Raw genomic sequence first — 22,168 nt, 5'->3', positions numbered from 1 at the left:
CTGAACAGGACATTATTTTCATTATAAATGAAATGTCACTTTTTGTCTTAAGACGCTGAGCTGATTCAGTGTGAATATCTAACACTATAGAAAAAGATTTTAAAAAGACATGACTAATAAGATAGAATAATTATCTGACAAACAAGAATTTCTGATTTTCCAGTCCTGATTTGAGCAAGGACTTCTCAGCCTGCTTTGGGGAAACCCTCGTACACAGTCCTTCCCTCCTGCATGGAAACACTTGTAACAGTTTCCTATAAGAGTTTTTACGTCTGTTCAAATGACTCTGGGGCAATTACTTTTCTCTTGTACAGGAAATCTGCTCTAACCAGTTTCTGATGACTTCAGTAGTCCCTGGATCAGGACCTAAACACATTTTATAATTAAATACCCAATATTTCTCTCTCTTCATCTTGGACTAAATCCCATCTTTTGTAAGCTCAGGCTGTAGCTGCAGAAGAAGGAGCAATTGTTTTTTGATGACATCTAGAGACTCACTTCTTACAGGGACTGTCTTTATAGACTTCACTGTGCCATGTACTGTACCTGTATTACGTACATTATTACAAACAGGTATCACACATGTGCATTCAGGACACTGTGTACAAACCTCCTCTAAGTACATGAATTCCATTTCTGCTACTAAAAATTATTCTACAGTTCTTGAGAAAAGAAGCTGCAGATATGTGGGACAATCCTCAGCTGATGTCATGATTTCAGGGAATTATTTTTCCAATGTTGCTACTCTTGATTTACATCTCCCAATTCTTGCTCACACTAGCACAGACCACCAGCTCTGATAGCTGTGCCTGGACCGAATGCTTCTGCAGGATTTTCCACAGGGAGGGAAGAGACTAAGTAGGCAATGCTCAAACCCCCATACACCGACCTCCATGACAATGATGAAAGCCAGCTTGGCTGCAATGACATGCCAGTAGTATATGTTGTGCTCATACTGGTGCTGGTGACCAGGAGGGTAGCGGAGATCCCGGTATCTGAAAGCAAGGCAGGAAAGTCAGGAGCTGTCTCTGGCACCTCTGCAGTACGGCACTGTGGCCAGAGGATGGAGCACAACATGGCCCTGCTCAATGTGTCCTGGAACAGTTAGCTCGGGCAACTACTGTGATGGGTAAAATCCTATCTGCAAGATAAGCCATTTTTGGCTGAAACGTCGTATTTTTGCCATTTCATTAAGAATTACTAATAAAACTTTTAAGGTGCTTTTTTCAGAAAACTATCAGCTAGGAGAAAGCCAAATTAAAAAAATAATTTTCTGAATAGCACAAACTTATGGGTGAATACTTCCACTCCATTCTGCCATTCAAAATAAGCTGACTTTTCCTGTGTTTTAATGTTTCTTGAGGGATATTGTTAACTGAATAAGATGGCTTAGATATAAACCCCATTATTTTTGTAATTGGAAAATGACAAATATATATTTGACACTTGCCTGCATGTTGTTTGGTTCCCAAACCAAGGGGAGGAAGGCTTGCTTGCATTCTTGAAGTCTGATATATTGAAGACAGAAAGCGTGCTGTTTATATACCCCTCCATAGTGTGAGTGCTGTGACTCCCGTAAGGAGGGACCGAAAAGGACCAGTAGTAAACCAGACGAGGAATCATGTCAGATGTAAAAGCAATGATCAAAGCCTGCATTTCAGACAGAGAAAACAAAAAAGCAGAGCAGCATTAAAAAAATAAGCTTTAATAGGCATTTCTTTGCCATATATTTAGCATCTCAAAAGTTAGCACATAAGCTAAAAATAGAAAATACGTTCTTTTCCCATGAGTGGTTTGTTCATTCTGTAAAATGAGCATGTAGTCTCTCATGGGCACAAAACAATCCCTTTCTGGCATGTGCACTCTGTACAGTTTCTAAATTATGCTAGCTCTGCTGAATGCCTTAAAACAGTTAAACTATAAAACACTTTCTTCACGTGCATGCAGAGAAGATCAGCAAATGTGCTTCTTATGAGTACTAATGAGATGCTTGAAGAAATTCTGCCTGATGAAACTAATGGAAACAACAGAAGAATTCTTCAGTAATAGAAAATTAAATGTCACCAGGTTCTCCGATGTCTGAGTAAAGGAATTAAATAAATTAGATATAGAACTGATCCATTTCTGATCCTAGAAACATCCCACCCTTTCTGAGGTTCTAGCCAGCCCAAATTCATCTTGGTACTTGTTGCCTCCTACTATAGCATGTGGAAACTGCTCTTGATGCCAAGATAATTTTTTTTAGTAGCAGCTGCATAGTGCTGTTTTACATGACGTGACCATTTGTTTTTATCTTGCTCCCAAGAGAGTCCCTGTCCTACTCAGTGTGCTAGTCACAAACTGGGTAGGAAATACGATCTGTGGGTTTGTTGTGGGAAGTCTTTTCTAAACTCATGAACTTCCCAAAACATCCTATTCTGGAGGACAGGTTAACTATGTTTAATCCAATTTCCTCCCCTGCTACTGCAAGTTCAAAAGGTTTCCCTGTGAGGAAGACTTTCCACTGGCAAGATCTGCAGCTGAGTATTTAGCAAGAGGCTGCCCAGCCAGCTCATGACAACAGACGTCTCTGGTGCCCAGCACCTGGGGAGGAGTGACCAGCTGCACTGCAGGACTCAGAGAGAAGTGTTTTGTCCCATACCAGGATAAAAATACCCACTTGACAACGTGGATGGAAAGAACCAGGGCAGAGACATGGAAGAGAAAGGTGTGAAGTAGGGATCTGATGAGATCAGGTGAAAGGAGGTTTAGACACAGATGTACAAAAGAAGCAGAAAAAACTACAGGAAAATCATAGGACAGAGTCATGGGCAAAGTCAAGCAATAATGCGTAGCAGAGGAGCACAAAAACTGGTTAATATCTGTTTTTATTCCCCATCATGCAAGTCTGTAATTAATGAGATCTCTATTTCCTTATTTTGATGACATGGGACAGAAAATTTCCATTTTTGTGCAGCATTTCTGGCCAGACAATCCCAGCCTGAGGAGGTATTTGTAACAGGAAAGGGGAGAGAGGAGAAAAGGTGAAAAAAAATGTGGATAACTCTTCTACAGTTCCTTGAACAATGCTTTGGTGGCAGTGCTAGCTAAAACAAACTCCTGCATCTGCCTTTAGCAGTTGACTTGGGCTCTGTGCTGGTTTGGGCAGTCTTGGCCCCATCCAGCAGATCAGATGAAAATGCTGATCCAACTGGGAATCACCACTGGATTCTTTCCCTGGTCTGATTCATCATGTGAATCAGCACAGTGCAAGAGACAGGACCAAGGGGGAAAGACAGCAAAGGGAAAGAGCAGAGAGTTGAAAAGGAGGCAAGACCCACCCTACCTCAAGTAGCACCACTGCCAAATGATGAATGATATCCTAGTGTCTTACCTTTCGGGTTGGCTTACTTTGAAGAACCTGAGAAGCTAAACTGTAGTTAAGATAAAAGTTGCAGAAACAATCCTTCTGAGACTGTGGTCCAAGATGTGTATTTAGTTCTCCAGAATATTGTTATGAGTTCAGCTGAGAGAAAGTTTGGCTGATGAGAAACAAAAGGAAGGCATCCTAGGTCTAAAACTCATTGAAAATTTTCAAGTATAAGGTGTTTTTCTTGTACTGCACTTTGGCTCAAATCAAATGTAGTTGGCATGCACTTTTAAAAACTGTTTTTAAGCATTACATGCCAGTGTGAAATGAAGTGAAAATTATGTGTTGTTTATATTTACATGCTGAGTAGGTGTTTTTGACTGACAAGAAGTATATATTACTGTGTCTTGCAGCTGCAGGGAGACGACCTTACAGCTAAATTACTCTGTTTTTAACTCTGAAGTAGAGTTAAAAGTAGAGTACGAGTATTTGTAGTCTGAATTACAAGCATAGAAAATTTTTGTTAAATAAACTTTCTTTCTGCTCATTAGCTCACCTAGTCAGACCATAAATTAATTAATATCAACTTAACAGTTAGACAAAAAAATTCCTTCTCCCCTTGGACCAAATGAGTTTGATGCTACTTCTTTGTATCAGAAAGATGCTGGAATATGGTATTTACAGAGCTTAATGTTTGATCTTACTGAATCTTTTTTGCAAGGCCCCAGGTCTCTCATCATCCTAAATCTGAGCCTTGTCTCACTCTCCTCCCTCTCTCAGAATGATCTCCAGATGTGCTCCGGAGAGCTTCAAGGACAGAAATACGAGAACTAATCCTACGGCGTCCTCTCAAAGGAAAAACTTTTCTCCTCTTGAATTATGGGCTGCATTTCAGGGTATTGCACTGGAGAACTACAAACAAACAGCACATTCTTTGCTTCCCAAGCCTTACTGCACACAGTTTTCCATTTATACCATAACTAATTAAAATCAGTCTTCAAATCAACAACAGATGCAATAGGAAGTCCAGTGCCTCACGGCAACTCTCAAAACTGGTAGCTTTGTGCAAAAGTTGATTGCAAGTACTAGCAGCTGCTACAAAGGTAACATGCATGAAGGAGAAGATGCACCAAGGGGAAGATGATACAGTACCCAAGTATAATCAGCTGTAACAAGTAATGAGGAAGAGAAGAAACACTTTCTGTGTACTAAGGTAAAATCAAGGCATGGTTGTTAAAGACTGATGGCTTGGATCAGTTCCTGGATGTCAAACAAGGAAAGAAACACACTTAAAGGAGGAAAACAGCTTCTAGCATTTGCTCGAACGCATGGCTTTATGGCCAACACTTCATTAGCAGTAAATACCAATCTCTTTGAGGTCCTCACAACACGTGCAGTGGGGCTGTTTGAATGTGACAGTCTCTGGGGCTGAGCCCCTCGCACGCGACAGCCCCACAGGGCGAGCCGTTTGCACACTGACATCGTCTCTGGGGCTGAGCCCCTCGCACGCGACAGCCCCACAGGGCGACCGGCTGACGCCGTTTGCACACTGACATCACCTGCAGAAAGCAGGGCACAAACACATTCCTGACAGAAGCCTACACATGGCTGAGTCAACCTGATGTCACCAAAACCACTGTAACTCTGCCCTGAATACCACGAGAACTGTGATAAGGTACAATATTTTAAAGTAATCTTAAGATACACCTTCAACTTCTAGTTTCATATTGGTATTACAAGATCCAGCTGGATTGACGAGGAAATACAGTTATCCAATAGAATAAGATATTTGGATCGCTCTCAAAACAGAACAGCCACCTTGTTGAGAAAGGCTATTCCCCATGGATAGGCTGAGGTGTTATTGTGCCTGCAGAAGAAACCAGTGGTCATTATTCCTTTAAAAAAGGCCAGCAGCAAGAATTTTCTGTAAGCTAATACATACTAGCTCCTGTTTAAGAATAAGCAATCAAATAATCCACAGTGTTAAATCACAATGGCTTATTTTTCTTCCCACAATGCAGCCTACAAATAAAATATTGGTGAATTAATGCAAAAAAAATTAAAGGTCTGAATTTCATTGTTAGAAGTATATTAATCAGAGTTTTTTGCTTAAATATTTTCAAGAAACTCTCGTAAAATTCAGTTTGTTGTATACTTAAAAAAAATCAAGTACAACTGAAGAACAGATTAGAGTCCGATTTCTCAGAAAATTCATTCTGATATGCAATTATGAACACACGTGGTATTTTTAAGCACATAAGAAAGAAGCTGACTTTCTCTTTTCAGAAGATGTGCCTTAAGGATCATTTCAGCTGCATTGCCACACAGCATTCCCAGATTTGGATGTAGCACCTGCAGAGAAGGCGTTTTCTCTTTTGCAGCCATTGGCGCCGTACTTACATTGGTGACCACGGCCAGAATGGCTATGCCCTGCAGGATGGGCTGCCAGGCACCAATGTCCTGTGCCTTCTGTGGAACCATGCGCCTGAACTGCGTCGTCAGCTTCCACGCATCCAGCCGGATTTCCAGCATGTTGTTCATAAGGGCCAGAAGAGGAGCCAGGGGGAACGACGCCACAAACAGGGTCACAAAGCCAAACTGTATAACTGTGAAAGGGAGAGGTTGCATGTATTGGTGAGGCTTTCATTTCCTGGAGATGAGCAGGTGTAGGTATGTATAGTTCATATACTCAGGTATTCAGGTGCAAGAAAAAAGAAAGAGTAGCTGGGTTCCTAGTGAATCTTTTGGATGAAAAAATAGTATCACAACAGTACTGGAAAAACTTGCTAGGTGAGGGGGACAGGAAAATATTGCAAATCACAACACAGCATGAGGAACTATTCTGGGTATTCAAGCATCCATTTCTTTCTGACATCTTTGTCATGAAGACCTGGAAATCTCATTACTATCTGTCTCTATACTGAACTGGAAGGCCCAACAATCATCTTGCTGGTGTCTGGGTACTGCCTTAATCACACTGGCAATGTTGTCACAGAATGGATGGTGGCAACAAACCAGCCATGGCCTGCCAGCTCCCAAATTACCAGCAACGAGTCCTCAGGTGACTGCAGACCTCCAGCAGAGCAGTCTGACACAGGGCTCTGCTGTGCAGCACCAGAACACGACAGGGGTCTGCCTTCTGAATGCATTTCTCACAGGATTAGGAAAGGGAGCAGCAGTACTCCCCCTTGTACAATCACATGCTGCTTCCTAGTTATAAAATGGATTAAGGCTTTGCTGCTTAATAAAAGCTTGTGAAACCATCTGTAATGGCTCAATCAAAACTTGTCTCAGAAAACATTAATGTCTCCTCTGTCCACCATATTAAGCATTGCTTGTATGAAGATTTTCTTTAGAACATGTTTCTATCCAGCAGCAGTGGTGAATCCAGACTAAACTGTTCCTTACCCATTTCAAGATACTCATAAAATAGTCCAAGTTTTCCAATGGGTTGGAGGTGGTAGTCATGTTCCCAACGTGGAACAACTTTTTCTGATCTAGCAGCTGCAGAATATCTTCCAATTAGATTCTTGATCAAACTATCAGACAGGGAGAAAAAGAACACTAGCATTGGTAAGAGAACCTAAAAAGTTCAGTAAATGCAAAGAAAAATTGGCATTTCTTCTTTTACATTTTCCCTGTAGGTTTAAACAGGGAAACAGATTTATTTATTCTGAATTATTCAAAACTTTCTTCCTAAGAAAAGCAACTTTTGTTGCCTTATCCTTAAAGTGGGTTTTTACAAGCCATAAATAAGAGTGTAGAAGGGCCATATACCAGATTCACAGTGATTTGTATCTACTAAATGAGTTTAAATGAGTTAAAATCTTAACTTAATGCATGACTTTTAAAATCCAGATGTATAACCACAAATCATTCCAATTAATATTAAGCAAGACTTCAGTTTAATATTGTCATAGCTTCTACTACCTCAGTTTTGAATATTCAACCTGAAACACGTAGAGTTTGACTTGCAGAGGAAGGAAGAATTTCTGATTAGAATTAAAATCAGTTAAAACAACAGAGACAGGAGCCTGGACCAAAAAAGACTCTGAGGACAAGTTTTGTTCTTTCAGAATACAATATGCACTTACCAAACTCAGTGATCAAATGCCTGAAGGCATCAAGAAAAACAATATTTTTCAACTATGAAAGAGCAGATTACTTAATAGTTTGAACTTACGGAACAAGCACTTCTTGAATGTTGTTCCAGATAGCTTTCCCTCCCACTATGATGGCAAGCTGGGTTGTGAGCTCAAGGAGACATCCACCTGGATCACACTGAAGTTTGGGTGAGACAGGAAAATTTTTTTGTGGTTGGGTAACTTTTCAGGCATAAATGAAGCATTTAAAATTAATTTAAAATAATTAATATTATAAATATTCCTGATTTATTATAACAACATTACTGAAAGCATTCAAAGAAGACTGTCTATGCACACCTTTCCAGTAAGGTATGCAAAAGTCAAATCCAGGCCACATATGGTAGGTTGCCAGAATACAGTGAAAGAGTGAAATACCAGGTGAAGTCATGCAGCTCTGTGCTATCACCAGGTCAGGGTCACCCAGCAAAACAGGAATGCTTCTACTGATATTCTGTCCTTTCTGTGTGCCCAGTCACAGATTGACCATGGTAAAATACACTTTTCTGGGTACATGTAATACATTTCTAAGCTCAACTGGTCTTGGGCCATATTCTTTTACGCTAGGGGTTAGTAAGGAGGTAATTACCTTGGGAGGCAGTCACTTTAAAACCCTAAGGTTTAATATGTACAATTATGTTTTACTTTATACACTCCAAACTGCAGCACAATACCCGGACTAATTATACATTCCACATTCTTACCTCTTCATTGCGATACCTTCCTAGCCAATAAACTGGACTTCCAGGGTGACCTACGAATTTACCCTTAAAGAAAGCTATGTAGAAGCATGAAGAATAGTAGTTGACAAACTGGAACAGGAACATCTTTGTGGTCAGACTGTTTTCATAATCAGTCTGTGTCCTTGGAAGTTCTACAATGAAAGAAAAGTAAATAAATTAAAATAACCCCAACCCAACCTACAAGTAACCTACAAGCTGTTCTAGAGCCTCAGCTGCAAAATATCTGTATGCCTCATATTCCTTTATATGACTGAGAGCATTATCATTTAGATTGTACCTAATCCCCATGTATACTGTAATCATTATATAATTCTAAAACTGTATGGGTTGTAAAGAGAAAAGAACTTGTTTCCTGACAATAAAGAAAGAGAAGACACAAGAATTCTAATAACTCAGGGGAAGAAAAAGCACCCAAATCCAGCAGACTTGACAAAGATGCAAATGTATCACTTTGAACTGATGAAACAGTATTAAGTGAAAACACCACATTACTTCATGCATCTAAAGTAAAACAGCTACTTTAATGTTGATGGCCTGAATATAGAGAATAATATTATTTGTGATTGTTTATCAGTTTAAACATCAGAGTGGTAAGTAGCTTTGGAATGGTGATCTTAGTTCACTCATTTACAAGAAAATAGCTATTTTACCCATAAACAAAAGCTAATATAATTGAATGTGTTATGCCTTACTGATCTGTTTTCATAAAGCTTGGTTCTTGTAGTAATTTTCTTTGCTTTGTACGTTTCACAAGCACAAAACTGTAAACAATTGATCTTTCATGCTGCCTATGTAAGGCCTTTTCAGGCAAAGAGCTGAATATCATATTTCTGTGATATTGAGAAAATCTGTATTGGAAAATTTCTAGGTGGTATTGTGTGATTTTGTGGGAAAATTCTGAAAGATGCGGTACAGGTGTTATACCTACTATACCTATAAATGCTAATTTTTCTAGCTATTTTACCCCACGTTTCCATCTAAGGCAGAGCAGTAGCATACCAAAGTCAGTGATCAGGATTGCCACTTTTTCATAGACAATGTTGAGAATCATAATGACAACAAAGCTGATGAGGGAAGCAGTTATTGACGTGGCTGTCTGTGGAGTCAGGTACTTGCGGATCGCCTCCGTTCCACTGATGTGCTGTGACAGCTTCGCAGAGAACACCAGGAAAACAGAGAGCCTGTAGACAATGATTCCAACAACTGAAGCAATAATCAAAAGGATCTGCCAAGGGAATGCAAGAAAGATGTTCATGTTCAACCACTGGCGTTAGGAAAAAGTGAGTTCAAAACACTTTTTATGATAGGCAAAAGGAAAGCAATTTTGTGCCTGTCATTCCATTGCAAGAGGATGATCAAAGCAATAAACAGAGAATCCATAAAAGAAGCATTTTTTTCATGTAGCATAGTAAATCTGCAGGAAAGAAAAGAGATGGTCTGTTTTATGACTAATAACAAGGGGTTTTACTGATGTAAGCCAATATAACAAGAAGTGTAATCAAATCTTGCACCTCGAGGCATGTGATGGGAGAAAACCCTTCATATTGGACAATTGGCAGGATGGCAAATGTACTAGTGAGTCTACATTGATTATGGAGGGGATTGCACCTTCTCTTCCACGTGATACTATTACAGACTACAAATCCCTCCAAGGAATAGAAAAAATTTAAGCCAAGTCATGCAGTCTGCAGGAGCTGCAGTAATGATCCAGGCACCCTATCTTGCTTGCCATCTCCTCTTTTTGTGTCTCTTCATACTTTTATTTTTCACTAGTTCTCTAGCTATTCACTAGTTCAGTTTAAGGTCCACAGGCTGTGTATCTTTTTTCACTATCTCAGCAAACTGCCATGAACTACCTTCCCTGACACCGCACACAGTAACTGTGCAGCAACACAAGTGACAAACCCAGAACAAATCTCTTCCCTCCAGCATGAAGACTGACATATTTAAATCCAACTGTAAATCAGTATTCTTTCCTTTGTGTTTCAAATATGTCAATGCTGGGGCTCTCCTGGGCTGCCAGACACCACTCTCTCTGCATCCTATCACTGAGAATGAGGTCTTTTCCAGCTGCTACAGATGAGGAGCACGCTGAAACACAGAGCTTTTCAAGGCAATCTCTCTAGGCCTGCTCATTGTGTTATATATTGTGTCATGGTTGACTGGACTGCTTTCAAGGTTTAGTTTTAATTAAAGTAGCAGCTCTGGAAGATTAAAGAGCACCCAGCTTTGCTCTGTTAAGTGAAACACAAAACCTGAAAGAGGTCATGGACTGTGAGACACAATATGGAAGAACACAGCTGGAACAAATCAGACAGAAACTAGCAAAGAGGAGAGCATATAAACCAAAGTCTTCCCCTTACTGCTCCCCTAAAAGCAAAGGCACTTGTCTTAAAATAATGAGGGAAAAATCAATGGACCACTTTCACAAGCATAACTCACAAGCTACAGCTGCAGGATATTTTGATACTGTATGCTAATGACTACTGGGTAACTACAGCTACCTTCTCCATACCTTGGGTCCATACCTTATGGGCTTGATTTATGCATGAGATGGAAATCCAGCGTAAACCGGTTCCATTCTCATTTTTTGTTCAGTTCAGGAGGATCATTTTTTTTAGGCACTTACTAGAAAAGTGAATTTATGAGGGGAAAGAAAAAGAGAAGAACTTTACCCAGAAGAAGATGGCACTTGTACAGAAAGTCATACGCACGCACTTCCCACATGCAGTGTATGGCACATGTTCTTCTTGCTGTAAAAGATTAGGAAACAGGTCAATAAATAATTTTTGTCTGGCTTTTTTTTGTTTTGTTTTGGGTTTTTTTTTTTGTTTTTTTTTTTTGGTGTGTGTGTGGTCCAATTGAAATCTTTAGTATACTGAGGGCAGAGAAAAAGGGAAAAAGTATTTTGTTTCCCGGAAACTCAACATTTATTCATGATTTCAGAAGTCTTGCCTCATTACAGATCTCTTTTTTTCTGCCCCTTCTATGATAAAAATGACTTCCATAGAAGTAGAGGGTCCTGAGATCTTATTGACTTCAGCCATTACAGGGTGCATAGTCCTTTTGAATGGACCCATCCTTCTTGGCTGACCATGGTATCCAAGGTCATTATCTTTCAAATTTCAATGGCTAAACTTAGCAGGCACTAAAATTTTGGTCCTTGATCTCTGTATTTCTCAATGTATTCCATATGAACAATGGGATAGCTTCCCCAAGGAAAATGACTACCTCAGTGTGGTACTGTGAAAATTCACTGAGTCTTTAAAGAGTCACTGAGGATCAAAATAAAATATTTTAGCATATTCTTCACTCTTTGAACTGTCTGAAAGGAACTTTCTAGCTATGACTTTATATATTCAAGGTGGCATAGGTTTATAAGCTTTTAAACAGGATGAGTTTTTTGATAGCACAAGATATAAAAAGAAGATCTATATAGGATAGTTTCTATATAGGATAGTTTCAATTATGGCAGTTAATTTTGAAACTTTTCAAGTGCCCTCTAATAAACATTAGTATAACATGGATAGAATGTGAAAGCAGTGCAAATGATTAGACAAAAGACAGAGTAATCTATTGACAGAGAATAATAAAAAGTGAAACTGAACTTGAGTAAGCTGCTAAAGCTAAAGCTACTGAAATGTATAATAAATAGAAATCCAAACTAAGATCCTCATAAATATGAATCCTCTGTCATTGAAATGTGGTTTATCCTTGTCTCTGCAAGTTTGTTGTTATTAATCATAATTTTATCCATATGCACTTAGCAACAATAGCTATTTATATGATTCAAACAGAAACATCTTCGGTTAAAAAACATTCCTGGCATAATATATGTAATAATGCAACATTTCCCTCTATTCACCTTTTTTTTCCTGATGCATTCCTAGGTAAAGATAGCAAATGCTCTGTGAACTTGGCCTCTGGCAGTAACAATTAATAATTTCTTGGGGATTTAATAAAGTAGACTTAGTCTTCTAAGCCGGGGATGATGTCTACTTCTATTTATTTAAGACAGAGGAACTTCAGCAGCACAATGTCTTCAAACAGGCAACTACTTTAAAGTGCTTTCAGTTAGATTTTAATTCCCTCTCCCTGCATCTGTACTTCATCAAGTCACTGTTTTCAGGCCAGCTTATCAATTTGAGGCACTGCTGATTTATAAAGCTCCAGCCCCGATTCACCATTTTCATAGTGTCTGCTCACAGCTTGCCTACAGCAGTAACCATCACCAGTTGTTAAAATATTCCTTACCTGTGTGATTTCATTCATCACTACGTGAGTGCAGCGAGCTTCGTACTCGGGGCGAACTTGCTCTTCTTGCTCCAAGTACTCAACTGTGTCCCATTCGTACTCCAGTTCAGCCTGCCGTCGCTTCCAAAACTCCAAAAAAAAGGTAACTATCCAAATGATAGACAAAATGAGCAATACCACATGAGTACTGGATGCTGTTTGCCCCCTCTGGGCTATAACTCATGGCTCAGTATTCCACACAGCTTTTCACAGACATGGAACAAAACCTTTACTGGCTAATGCAATGGTGAAAACTGGATCTACTCCTATATACAATTATGATTTTGGATGTATTTTCTCATATTAAAGTACATGAATCATAAATCATATGATTTATGATTCATGTACTTTAATATGAGAAACCTGAGGTAAGTGGTGGTGTAACCACATGCTAAAGAATGTATTTACTTTATCTATGTATTTTCCTTCCGACTAAGGCCAAAATATGAGCACTTTGGATTTTATATTACAGGCTGCTTTGAAAAAGTTTAACATGGGATACTTAAGAAACTGAATTGTTTTGATACTGCAATTTTTGTGTAGACAAGTTATCAATTTTCAGACTACAAAATCAATGTTTGTTCAGGTAAATCTGCTTAAATACAGCTGTCTTTCCTCTTCTGCTAGCACAAACCTGAAGAGACTGCAGCTCTTTCATATGGCATGGAGCTTAGAAACTCCCTGGGCTGGGCCAGCTGCTTCCCTGGACTGTGCTCCTGCAGCTGGAAGTGCTGAGGGATCAGGTACACAGATGCCTAGGCAGTAATGGTTAAACATGATTCCAGCCCAAGTCATTACCTTGTCAAGACATTACACAGGCAGATCTGGCAGCAGGGGCAATGACAAACCCAGATGGGAAGGCTGGGAGGAGCTCAGGATGCTGGGTGTCAGTACCATGCTCCCTGGCACACACCTGGGTGCTTCATTCTTGAAGAGGGTGCAGTCTCAGATTAAAATAGAGGTGTGGCTCTGCAGCACTGTTTCCAGGAGGAGTAGTATCCAATCACTGCACTTTCATTGCTCTCATTGTCTGGGAGTAATTAATCCTACAATTGTTTTTTTTTTTTACTAGTTTGGCCCCTCATTCTGAATGATGAAACCTTGCTGGCATGCAGTTACATGTCCAAACATTAAAGGTTACATCTAAAATCAGGTGTGCTTGAAAAATCCCAAACTGAAACATTTAAAAGCCAGGAAACTCCATGGGCTGGGCTGTGAGATGACCTTGGCATCTGCAAATGCAAAACTCCAGAAAACCCTGCTCCCCTGATTACCCAGGGCCCACTTTCACAAGGACTTCTCCACCCCTTCATGCTTAGAAGCAGCAAGGACACTGCAAGCAGCAGACCAGAGGGTCTCATCTGCTTTCTCCTGCAGAACAAGGACATTAGTCTTCCATAAACCTTTAATTGCTGCCCAGCCCAAATCACAGGAATCTACAGGCTGTGCTGATTTGTTCCAGCTGCAAATTAAGCTGCTGCTAGAGAGCTCAGAAGTGCAGGGACTCCTTTCTGTGATGATAGCATCATGTGCTAACTGTGACAGGAGGGCACATAACACAGGGACTCCTTTCCCAGCCCCCTGTTAGCCATGTTGTGTCCTTCAGAGCAGGAAAGGAACTCCTGCTGGATTTGCCATTTTCCTTTTATTTTGAAGCAAGATTATTTCAACAGTGAAAATGCATGACATTTCAGAATCAGGAGATCAAAGCAGTCATTTCATGTCATATTGAACAGTGTCCCCTTTTGTGTGTCCCCCAACACTGCCCTTCAGGCTGGCCCAGGTATTCTGCCTCTGAAGCTGTGTCACAAGGTCTGAGAAGAAGTGCCTCCATTAGAAAACATTTTCCTGGCTTAACTGACCTTGCTCAGGGAGGGGATCCAGGGATGGCAGCAAGTGAAGTGGAAGCTGCCTCTTGTTCATGACCTTTGCCAATCTAGTCATACCAGCAAAGGGAGAATTGGCAGAGCATTAACGTATAAAAAGGGCTAACTCCTGAGGCCAAATTATAATGCTTTAAGATTTTTGAAGGGAATACACATAAGAAAATATGCACTTATTAGAAGTGTATTGATGATAATGATGCAATAATATATCTAAGATTCTAGTATTAATTTTAATTGTTTTGGACAAGAAGGTCTAAAAAAGTGATAGAGCAAGATGAAAATTACAGCTGGAATTACACCAGGACCATGTGTCATTTGGATTCAGTACAATTTTGGTTGAATTTCTGTAATATAATTAATCTCTTTATATAGTGGACTTACAACAAGAATACTAATAGACCTTGCAGCCATCTCTATAACCATGAAGCTTAACTTTGTAATTATTGCTCCTGCAACCATTCTTCAAATAGGAAGCACAATTTTAATTAAAAAACCAAATTGCCAATAAATTAACTCTTGACGTGATAGGGGAAGATTACATTAGTATCAAACTTCTAATAACTTTTAATTTAGTGAATTCCCTGCCAGTATTTTGACTTCAGCATATGTTTTGGAAAAAAACCTTCTTTTGGAAGTTATATATTTCATCTTACATTTCTTTAAAGCAACTGATATTTTGCAGCATTTTAGGTCATCATAGGGAAATAAAAATACAGTATATTTTACAAAGAAAGCAAATTTTGCATTCTTGTCAGCCTATATATGAATTCAAAATATTACATGAGATACATTCTGTATAGCACCTGGTATGCAGACCTAACATGGAACTTCCATAATTACTGGATAAGACACTGCAATAAAAACCAATTAACAAACCTGCTAACATGAATAAAATAAATTGTTTCTAGGAAAATAAACCTTGCCTAATCCCTTGAATATAGCACCTGTGGAAAACATACATGGTTTCATACATTTTCTCTGCTAAAAGATAAACCTAGTGCTTGTAACCTACTACACTTTCTACAATCAGCTTCTTAAATAAAGACAGAGGGAAAAAATTCCTGGGAAATACAACAAATTACTATTTTTCAATTGCATTGTGCAGTTACACAGCTGTTAATAGCACAAGCATCTCTATAAGTCTTTGGGGAAAAACCCCAGCTCCTCTGACAGACATACCTAAGCATGTGGCTGGCTCCTGCGGGATGAACATGTAGCAGTCTTAACCACCTCCCTCAGAATTTTCTTCAAGTCATCAAAACAGAACAGATACTGAAGAATAATTTTTAAGACTACAATTTTTTGTTTGCTTATAATGAGTTCCCGTGAATGTGCTTGTTTCCAGTGAATTCTTAAGTGCTAGCAAATTAAGTCTGCAAATTTATCCTTGGCTGATGCTGAAGGCTTGGCCAAAATTAGATAACAAACCACAGTTGTTGAAACTGACTTACCCCATATTCCCATAAATACTGCAAACACCAGTGTTCCATAGCTATCAAATATACAGAGTTTCTGGAAAAGTGGAAAAGAAAAAAAAAGCCTTAAAATATAACCAACCATTTTTATTCTTCTACACCAACCCAGAACAGAACCTAGAAGCCACTTACTGAAAATGCTGATTTTCAGTTTTAATGTAGTTTCATAACCAACCCTTGTGGATAGTGTTCCCTCAGTTTCTGTCCATGCACACCACTCTCCAGTAAATCAAGGAAATTAAATGCAAAGTTCAGAATTAAAAATAAAAGCCATATATGCATTATGAGGGATAGTAAAATGGTGTGCTATCAAACGTCCTTCCATCTGTTGCTTACTAAGAGGAAAAACAGTGCTTCTGGTCTGGGAACTCAGGATGGAATTATGGATTTTTAGTACAGCCACTAAGACCATGGGCACATCTGGTTCTCATAAGCAGGATAACAAATAAGTTAGTTAGTAAAACCACACTCTGATGAAATACCTCTGTGTTCACTATCTCCTTTTTTTTTTCCATTATAGCCTTTTCCCTGCAATCTTATTTCTTTTACCATGTAAGTGTATTGATGCAACACATTAAAGTCGGGCAAAATATTTTTGATGAACAGCTGAAAAATTGCAGTTTTGGGACTGAATCTACAGAGAGGAATGATGAAAGGCTAACATTAGCTTACTGAGACAAGGTAATGGGGAAAGAAACTGAGGTTCCTTTTGACAGGAGTAAAGAGCAGATAACAGGACATGGCTGTGTGACAGCTTCTGTCATAGCCAACACCAGCCTCTCCTTGTACCCATCTTCTCCTTGGCAACACGGATGAAATTCAAGGCATAGATCCAGATAACTTCTTCATGCAGGGAGGAGGCAGAAATTAGAAATGTCAAAACAAGCTTTAAATGTTTCCTTATAAAAATTGATTCAGAGTTACTGAATCAAGACTCCAACTGAATCTTTCCTTCCCACAAAAATAACAAGTACCCCGAAATGAAACCAATTTTCAAGTGAAATAACATTTTATTCTCCTATCAAATATTGGCAGCAAAATACTAAATTTTTCATCTTAGATCAAGTTGGAGCAATTAATGTTGTTGTTCTTACTTTTTGAAGTTGAGTCACTGTATCCAAAGGAACAACTATTTGCACATCTTTAGCAGTCCTGCGGGATGCTAATGGAGGCACTGGAGAAAGTGTAACTAAAGTTCAAAAGTGTGTCTACAAGCTGTAAATGTAGTTACCTTGGATGATTCACAAGTGATGGTGAGGTTCCAGTAGGTACATGCCTGATCACACTGAGGGCACATTATGATATTACCTCCTATGTTGGGGTCACATACTTCTTGGCTAAAAACAAAACTAGTCAGTCACTCACCAACACTAAATTCTTTAGTCCTTTTTCACCCATGAAGACAGCGTAATAATCTCAGGGAATTAAGGAATAATTTACCAGTGATCTGCAAGCAAGAATTCCACCCCCATCCCTTCCCCTGGCAACATATCCCCATTTCCATTCATAGTCCTCATCTCAAAAATGGGTGACACGTGAGGAAAATAATTTCCATCCCTTTTATGTGGTGGTAATTCTCAAAACTGCCCAGACTGAAAATAAAACAGCTCTTAAAAGATCTCACTGTCTTCAGTAGGAAACCCACAGCTGCATGCTCACACATGCTGTTTGTTGCACGTCTGAATGGAGAAGGAAGAGCAGCACTGCCTAGCAGAGCAAGGAACAGCTGCAGAGCCCGAAGGACTTCCTAGTCCCTGTGGACTCCCAAACAGGATCAGACTGGAAATGGTGCAGAGGGGAGCTGCCACAAGGATTCACGGGTTTGCAGATGTGTCTCCTGAGAGATGGCAAAGGAGATGCCATCCCACACACACTAACCCAGCATGCTGGAGGCTGAAAGGTAACGCAATTAATTCCCACCTTACATCAGGGGGGTAAACACCAGGGCGGGAGCTGAGCTGTGAGCATTCAAGGGCTGTGGAATAGCCCTTCAGCAAGGAATGTGACGGACACCCTTCCATGAAGGGGTATACAACTGGATGGCCTGGAGGTCCTCTGACACAAGGCCATAATTTTTTTTTTTCCCTGGGTCATTTGGCCATGATTGAATTTTGTTGTGTTTTGATGAGAGAATCTCTGTCATGGCTATGCCTTGCCTTCCAAGGTATCCTAAGCAGCTGAAGGCCCCTGTGCTGTTGCTCTTCCTATATTTTCCCAAACTAGAAGAAAAAATTTTTTAACATCTTTGGGTATCTAGTTAAAGGATTGCCACAGTGAAAATCATGTTTTATGGCAATTTGTATTGACTTCTGATTGTCACTCTTTTCTTTGTGTTTCTACACTAGGTATGGTGAACCTCATGCAAAATATAAATAAAATTATGAAATAAGAAACTCCTGGATGTCTATTACTGTAATGGTCTATGGATATCCATTATTTATATAATATTTTTATGCCTTTGCCTTCAAATCCACCATGACAGCTGTTCTCGGGCCTTTTAATTTTGCTTCCTCTATTAAGCAGTGTCTTGCAAACCCTGTACTGTCCCCCTGTGTACAGGACTGATTAAAATTGTACATTATATTAAACCAGGCTGATCAGGTACCTCCATGTGCAGTTGTCCTTTGTCAGGCATCCATACAGAAAACAGCCAACTCCTACAACCGCAGCCACTGTCAGCATATTTGTGTAAAAGCCCAGCCAAGCAAAGTAGATGCCAATTTTCTCTCCATAGTATTTCCTGTGGAGGAGAAAGGTGTTTAATTTCACACATTTTATGCCAACCCATATTGTCATAGTCCTCTGGTTTCAAGTTTGGGATTGCAGTAGTATTGCATGCTTTCGTAAAAGGATAGAAATGGGGGGGAAAAATGAAAAAGAAAAGATCATGGCTTGCAAAGAAAAATTGTAAGTGGTTGCCTTTACCAAATCAGCTCATCAGGAAATCAATCTCAAATTATGCTTCTGTGCATGAGCTGATCTGGGTGTATGCACCTTCCCTCAGAACTAACCTGTGTCTCCGACTTCCCCAAAACCAGACCTAGTATGTAGATTTCTCTTTCTCCCTGCATTAGTTCAGTGCCAGTTACACCAACCTGATGAAATCCAGGGGTTGCAGTTTGAAAATGTTTTTAGGATGAGCCCATTCTCTGTAGAGGAGATATCGTTCACTTGGGCAGCTGGGATCAGCCGACAGGTGCCTAAAACTTGACTGCAAAACAGAACGAGCATGAGAAGACAGCACTAAAATCTAACCAGAGCAGCTCATCTCTCATCTCTACAGACCTTCTCAATGCCACAAAGCTAGAGTCTGGAGTAGTATTTAGACAATCTTACTGCAAGCTAGGAAAAGGAGCAGCAGCTCTGAGAGCACACCAGGATTCAGGATAGAAGATTGTCAGAAAGGCACTGAATGCTAAAGTAAATGCTGTACATATGTGAGCTGAAAATAACAGGGACTCATCATGAACTCAATCTAAGCACATGTCAGCATCTTGGCACTTAGGAATAGAAAATAAAAAAAGGATCCATTCTAATTAGAGAACAGGACTGAACTAAAATGGATTTTAAGTAGCTTTAACATGCTACACATGCTTTGCTTCAAAATAGTACTGTACTAGAATACAGGCTGGAAAGACTGAGGGAAAAATCCAGGCCCTCTAATCTCTGCTTTAAATTTAAAAGAGAGTTCACATGGAGATAATCTTTGTATTTCTTAGTAGGTTATAAAAAAAGCTATTTCAATAAAACCTGTTTTGTTTGAGACATTTTCCATTCTATATGTGGGATGCAAAAACATGAGTAATATTTGTAGAAATTTATCTGCTACTTTTCATTTTCAGCATAGCTGATATGTATAATGTAAACTGTATAAAAAGACAGTCAATAATTACTAGTAATACTGACTCCAAGTTCCCCATGCCATGATAGAAATATCCTGCAAGGCAGGTTTTAAATCTTTAAAAGGAAACTTTAAAAATGGCTAGTCACAAATTATACGAATTCTATTCTGTAAATCTGTGATTACTTACAAGAAACATGGTTTGTCTTGATTCTGCCTTAAAAATTTCTTTGAAAACCTTGGAGGCCTCCTAAATATTTTAAGCCAAGTCCATGCAGCTGAAGCAGTTATCATTCCTGACCTCCCATGTTCTCAATGTCTCCTTGACAGAACACACCTTGGACACAGAATGGTGGCTCTGAGGGGGACAAGTTGGGATATTGCAGTTATGCAATAGATAAAATACAGAAAATCAGCCCTCAGTCTTTGCTTGCTTTGCATTCACAGCCTCACATGGAGTTTTTTCTTTGCCAAATATTCTGAAATCTGGTTGTTTTCTCCACAATTTTTTGGTGCTATTGCTAGCCCTGGTATACAAAATAATTTTCAGTATAACTTTCTTATTCAAATGATATAATTAAAAAAGGTTCAGAAGTGTAGCTGCAAAAGCTGGATTTGTTATTATTGCAAGGTGAACTTGAAACCAGTGAAGTTTTTTTTCTGCAAGATTCTGACACCTGTGAGGCATTGGACTGGCTGGGCAGAGTCTTCCTACAGAAACCTGAGTCTCATGCAATGTTTGGGAACCAAGGGAGTGTTTCTCACTGTGCAAGACTTTCACACATCCTAAAATGAGATTTGTAGTCTACATCTTTATCCACAATGTTGATAGGAATTTTAATATTGGAAAATTGCATACTAATGAAACATTGATTTAGGACTGATAATGCAGTGGGTCATGGGAACTATCTATCAGTCCAGGTGCTTTACTAAAATACATCTCCCAGGAAGTACAAATGTAAGAGCTCTCAAGTGATATATATTTTTCCTTTATAGAAATACGCTTTTAACCAACAGTGCTTTGGTAAAAAATCTCTTTAGCAAAATCACATCCTATTCTTCTATGTAGATATAATACCAGTCCAGGAATAAGGCAATGAATATATCCTTTGATATACCTAGAGGATATATATATATATCTAGATATAGTTCAGACCTCTAGATATAGTTCAGACCTCTGTTTCAAAGTGTATTTTAGTTACAAGCACCAGACTTACATCATGAAGGGGAAATGCTGCTTTGTAGATTCCAGTGTCCAGTAACTTGTTAATGCCAAACTTTTTCACATTATTTTTTGTTGCATATTCCACACGGGACAGGATAAAATGAACCTGAAATTAAAAAAAAAATATATATTTGTGTCCTTGCAACCTGAAAGAAATAATATACAGCTATACCTGTCTCAGCATATAATCAAGTTAAGAAAGAGTAATCAGTGTAGACAAAATTAATTGCACAGGGTGTACAAACAATTCAAATCCCTCCTTTAAATTCAGGTGGAAAAGAAATAGGATAAATGTAAGTAAAGTTTTCCTTCTGGATTGCCCAGGCTATTTCACAAATCACACATCACTGTTGCATCCCAAACATTTTTAATTTTTATAGGATGTTCTACTGCATCAATTACATTGATTTGATAAAATGAATAGTTTCTTTTTATGCTAGAAATAATGCTAGAAATACTCCATGGACTTACAATTCGGCTTCTAGTTGCAGGATTGAAAAATGTGTCTTTGTCTTGGATGTAGAAGTTGGACAAATGTTCCTTTTGAAAAGGGGCAGTGAAAAACTCTTGCTCAGGTTTGATGATATTTTCGTCCACCCTGAAGAGTCTACTGAACCAGTTGAAGGCTGATTTTCGGGTTTTCAGGTCATTCTGTTGCAGGGGCAATTTGATGTGCATAACCTCGGCGTATGTGCACAGCACTTCCCAAGGTGCATGCACTTTCACAAAAATAAGTTTCTCATCCAAAACCTGAGATGAAAGAATATTGAAAATAAGTATTTAAGCATTTTCATTTTAACAATTCTTGAACTATTTAGACTTTTCTTTCTCTTTAGATGACCTACTCAAAGTTGCATTAATTGTCCATCCCAGCAAATATATCCTTGGCTTCTGTAAAAGCGCTGACATGAGGAAACATTCAGGCAGATGAAGGCATATAAAGATATATAAAAAAAGACAGTTAAATCTTCCCTTAATGGTTAATGTTTACATCTCTGCAAAGTATTTTACAAAGCAATTTAAGTGCAACACTTTGCCCATACAGGGTCATTAGGACTCTTTTTTGCTTGTAGTTTGACAGGGCAGGCATGGCTCTGGAGCTGCCAGCAACTCCCCAGCAGCTCAGCTACAACCCAGTGTGATGGGAGCAGGCTAGGCACACATGGGTGCTCCTGGGCAACAAGAATTCCAAGCTTCCTGGAGAGAATGGGGAG

At 39.2% G+C, this 22,168-nt stretch overlaps 1 protein-coding gene across 1 annotated transcript in view; it reads right to left on the bottom strand.

The window, feature by feature from the left end:
• The window catches only part of ANO6 (anoctamin 6), a 71,268-nt gene that overhangs the window by 4,659 nt on the left and 44,441 nt on the right, over positions 1–22,168 (bottom strand). Inside the window, exons 5-19 of the mRNA XM_039727007.1 lie at positions 21,426–21,704; positions 20,947–21,060; positions 18,984–19,099; positions 18,494–18,628; positions 17,120–17,225; positions 15,865–15,925; positions 12,489–12,634; positions 10,910–10,987; positions 9,234–9,459; positions 8,196–8,365; positions 7,533–7,630; positions 6,758–6,888; positions 5,750–5,955; positions 1,451–1,650; positions 890–995 (exon numbers count right to left, since the gene is read on the bottom strand). Of these exons, the coding sequence (XP_039582941.1) occupies positions 890–995; positions 1,451–1,650; positions 5,750–5,955; positions 6,758–6,888; positions 7,533–7,630; positions 8,196–8,365; positions 9,234–9,459; positions 10,910–10,987; positions 12,489–12,634; positions 15,865–15,925; positions 17,120–17,225; positions 18,494–18,628; positions 18,984–19,099; positions 20,947–21,060; positions 21,426–21,704 (2,172 nt within the window). The remainder of the gene's footprint in view (positions 1–889; positions 996–1,450; positions 1,651–5,749; positions 5,956–6,757; positions 6,889–7,532; positions 7,631–8,195; positions 8,366–9,233; positions 9,460–10,909; positions 10,988–12,488; positions 12,635–15,864; positions 15,926–17,119; positions 17,226–18,493; positions 18,629–18,983; positions 19,100–20,946; positions 21,061–21,425; positions 21,705–22,168) is intronic.

Source organism: Passer montanus, unplaced genomic scaffold (assembly GCF_014805655.1).
Source record: "Passer montanus isolate IOZ18808 unplaced genomic scaffold, ASM1480565v1 scaffold6, whole genome shotgun sequence".
NCBI classification, from domain to species: domain Eukaryota; kingdom Metazoa; phylum Chordata; class Aves; order Passeriformes; family Passeridae; genus Passer; species Passer montanus.
The sequence above is the reverse complement of the archived record's forward strand: the minus strand, read 5'-3'. Positions and strand labels throughout refer to the sequence as shown.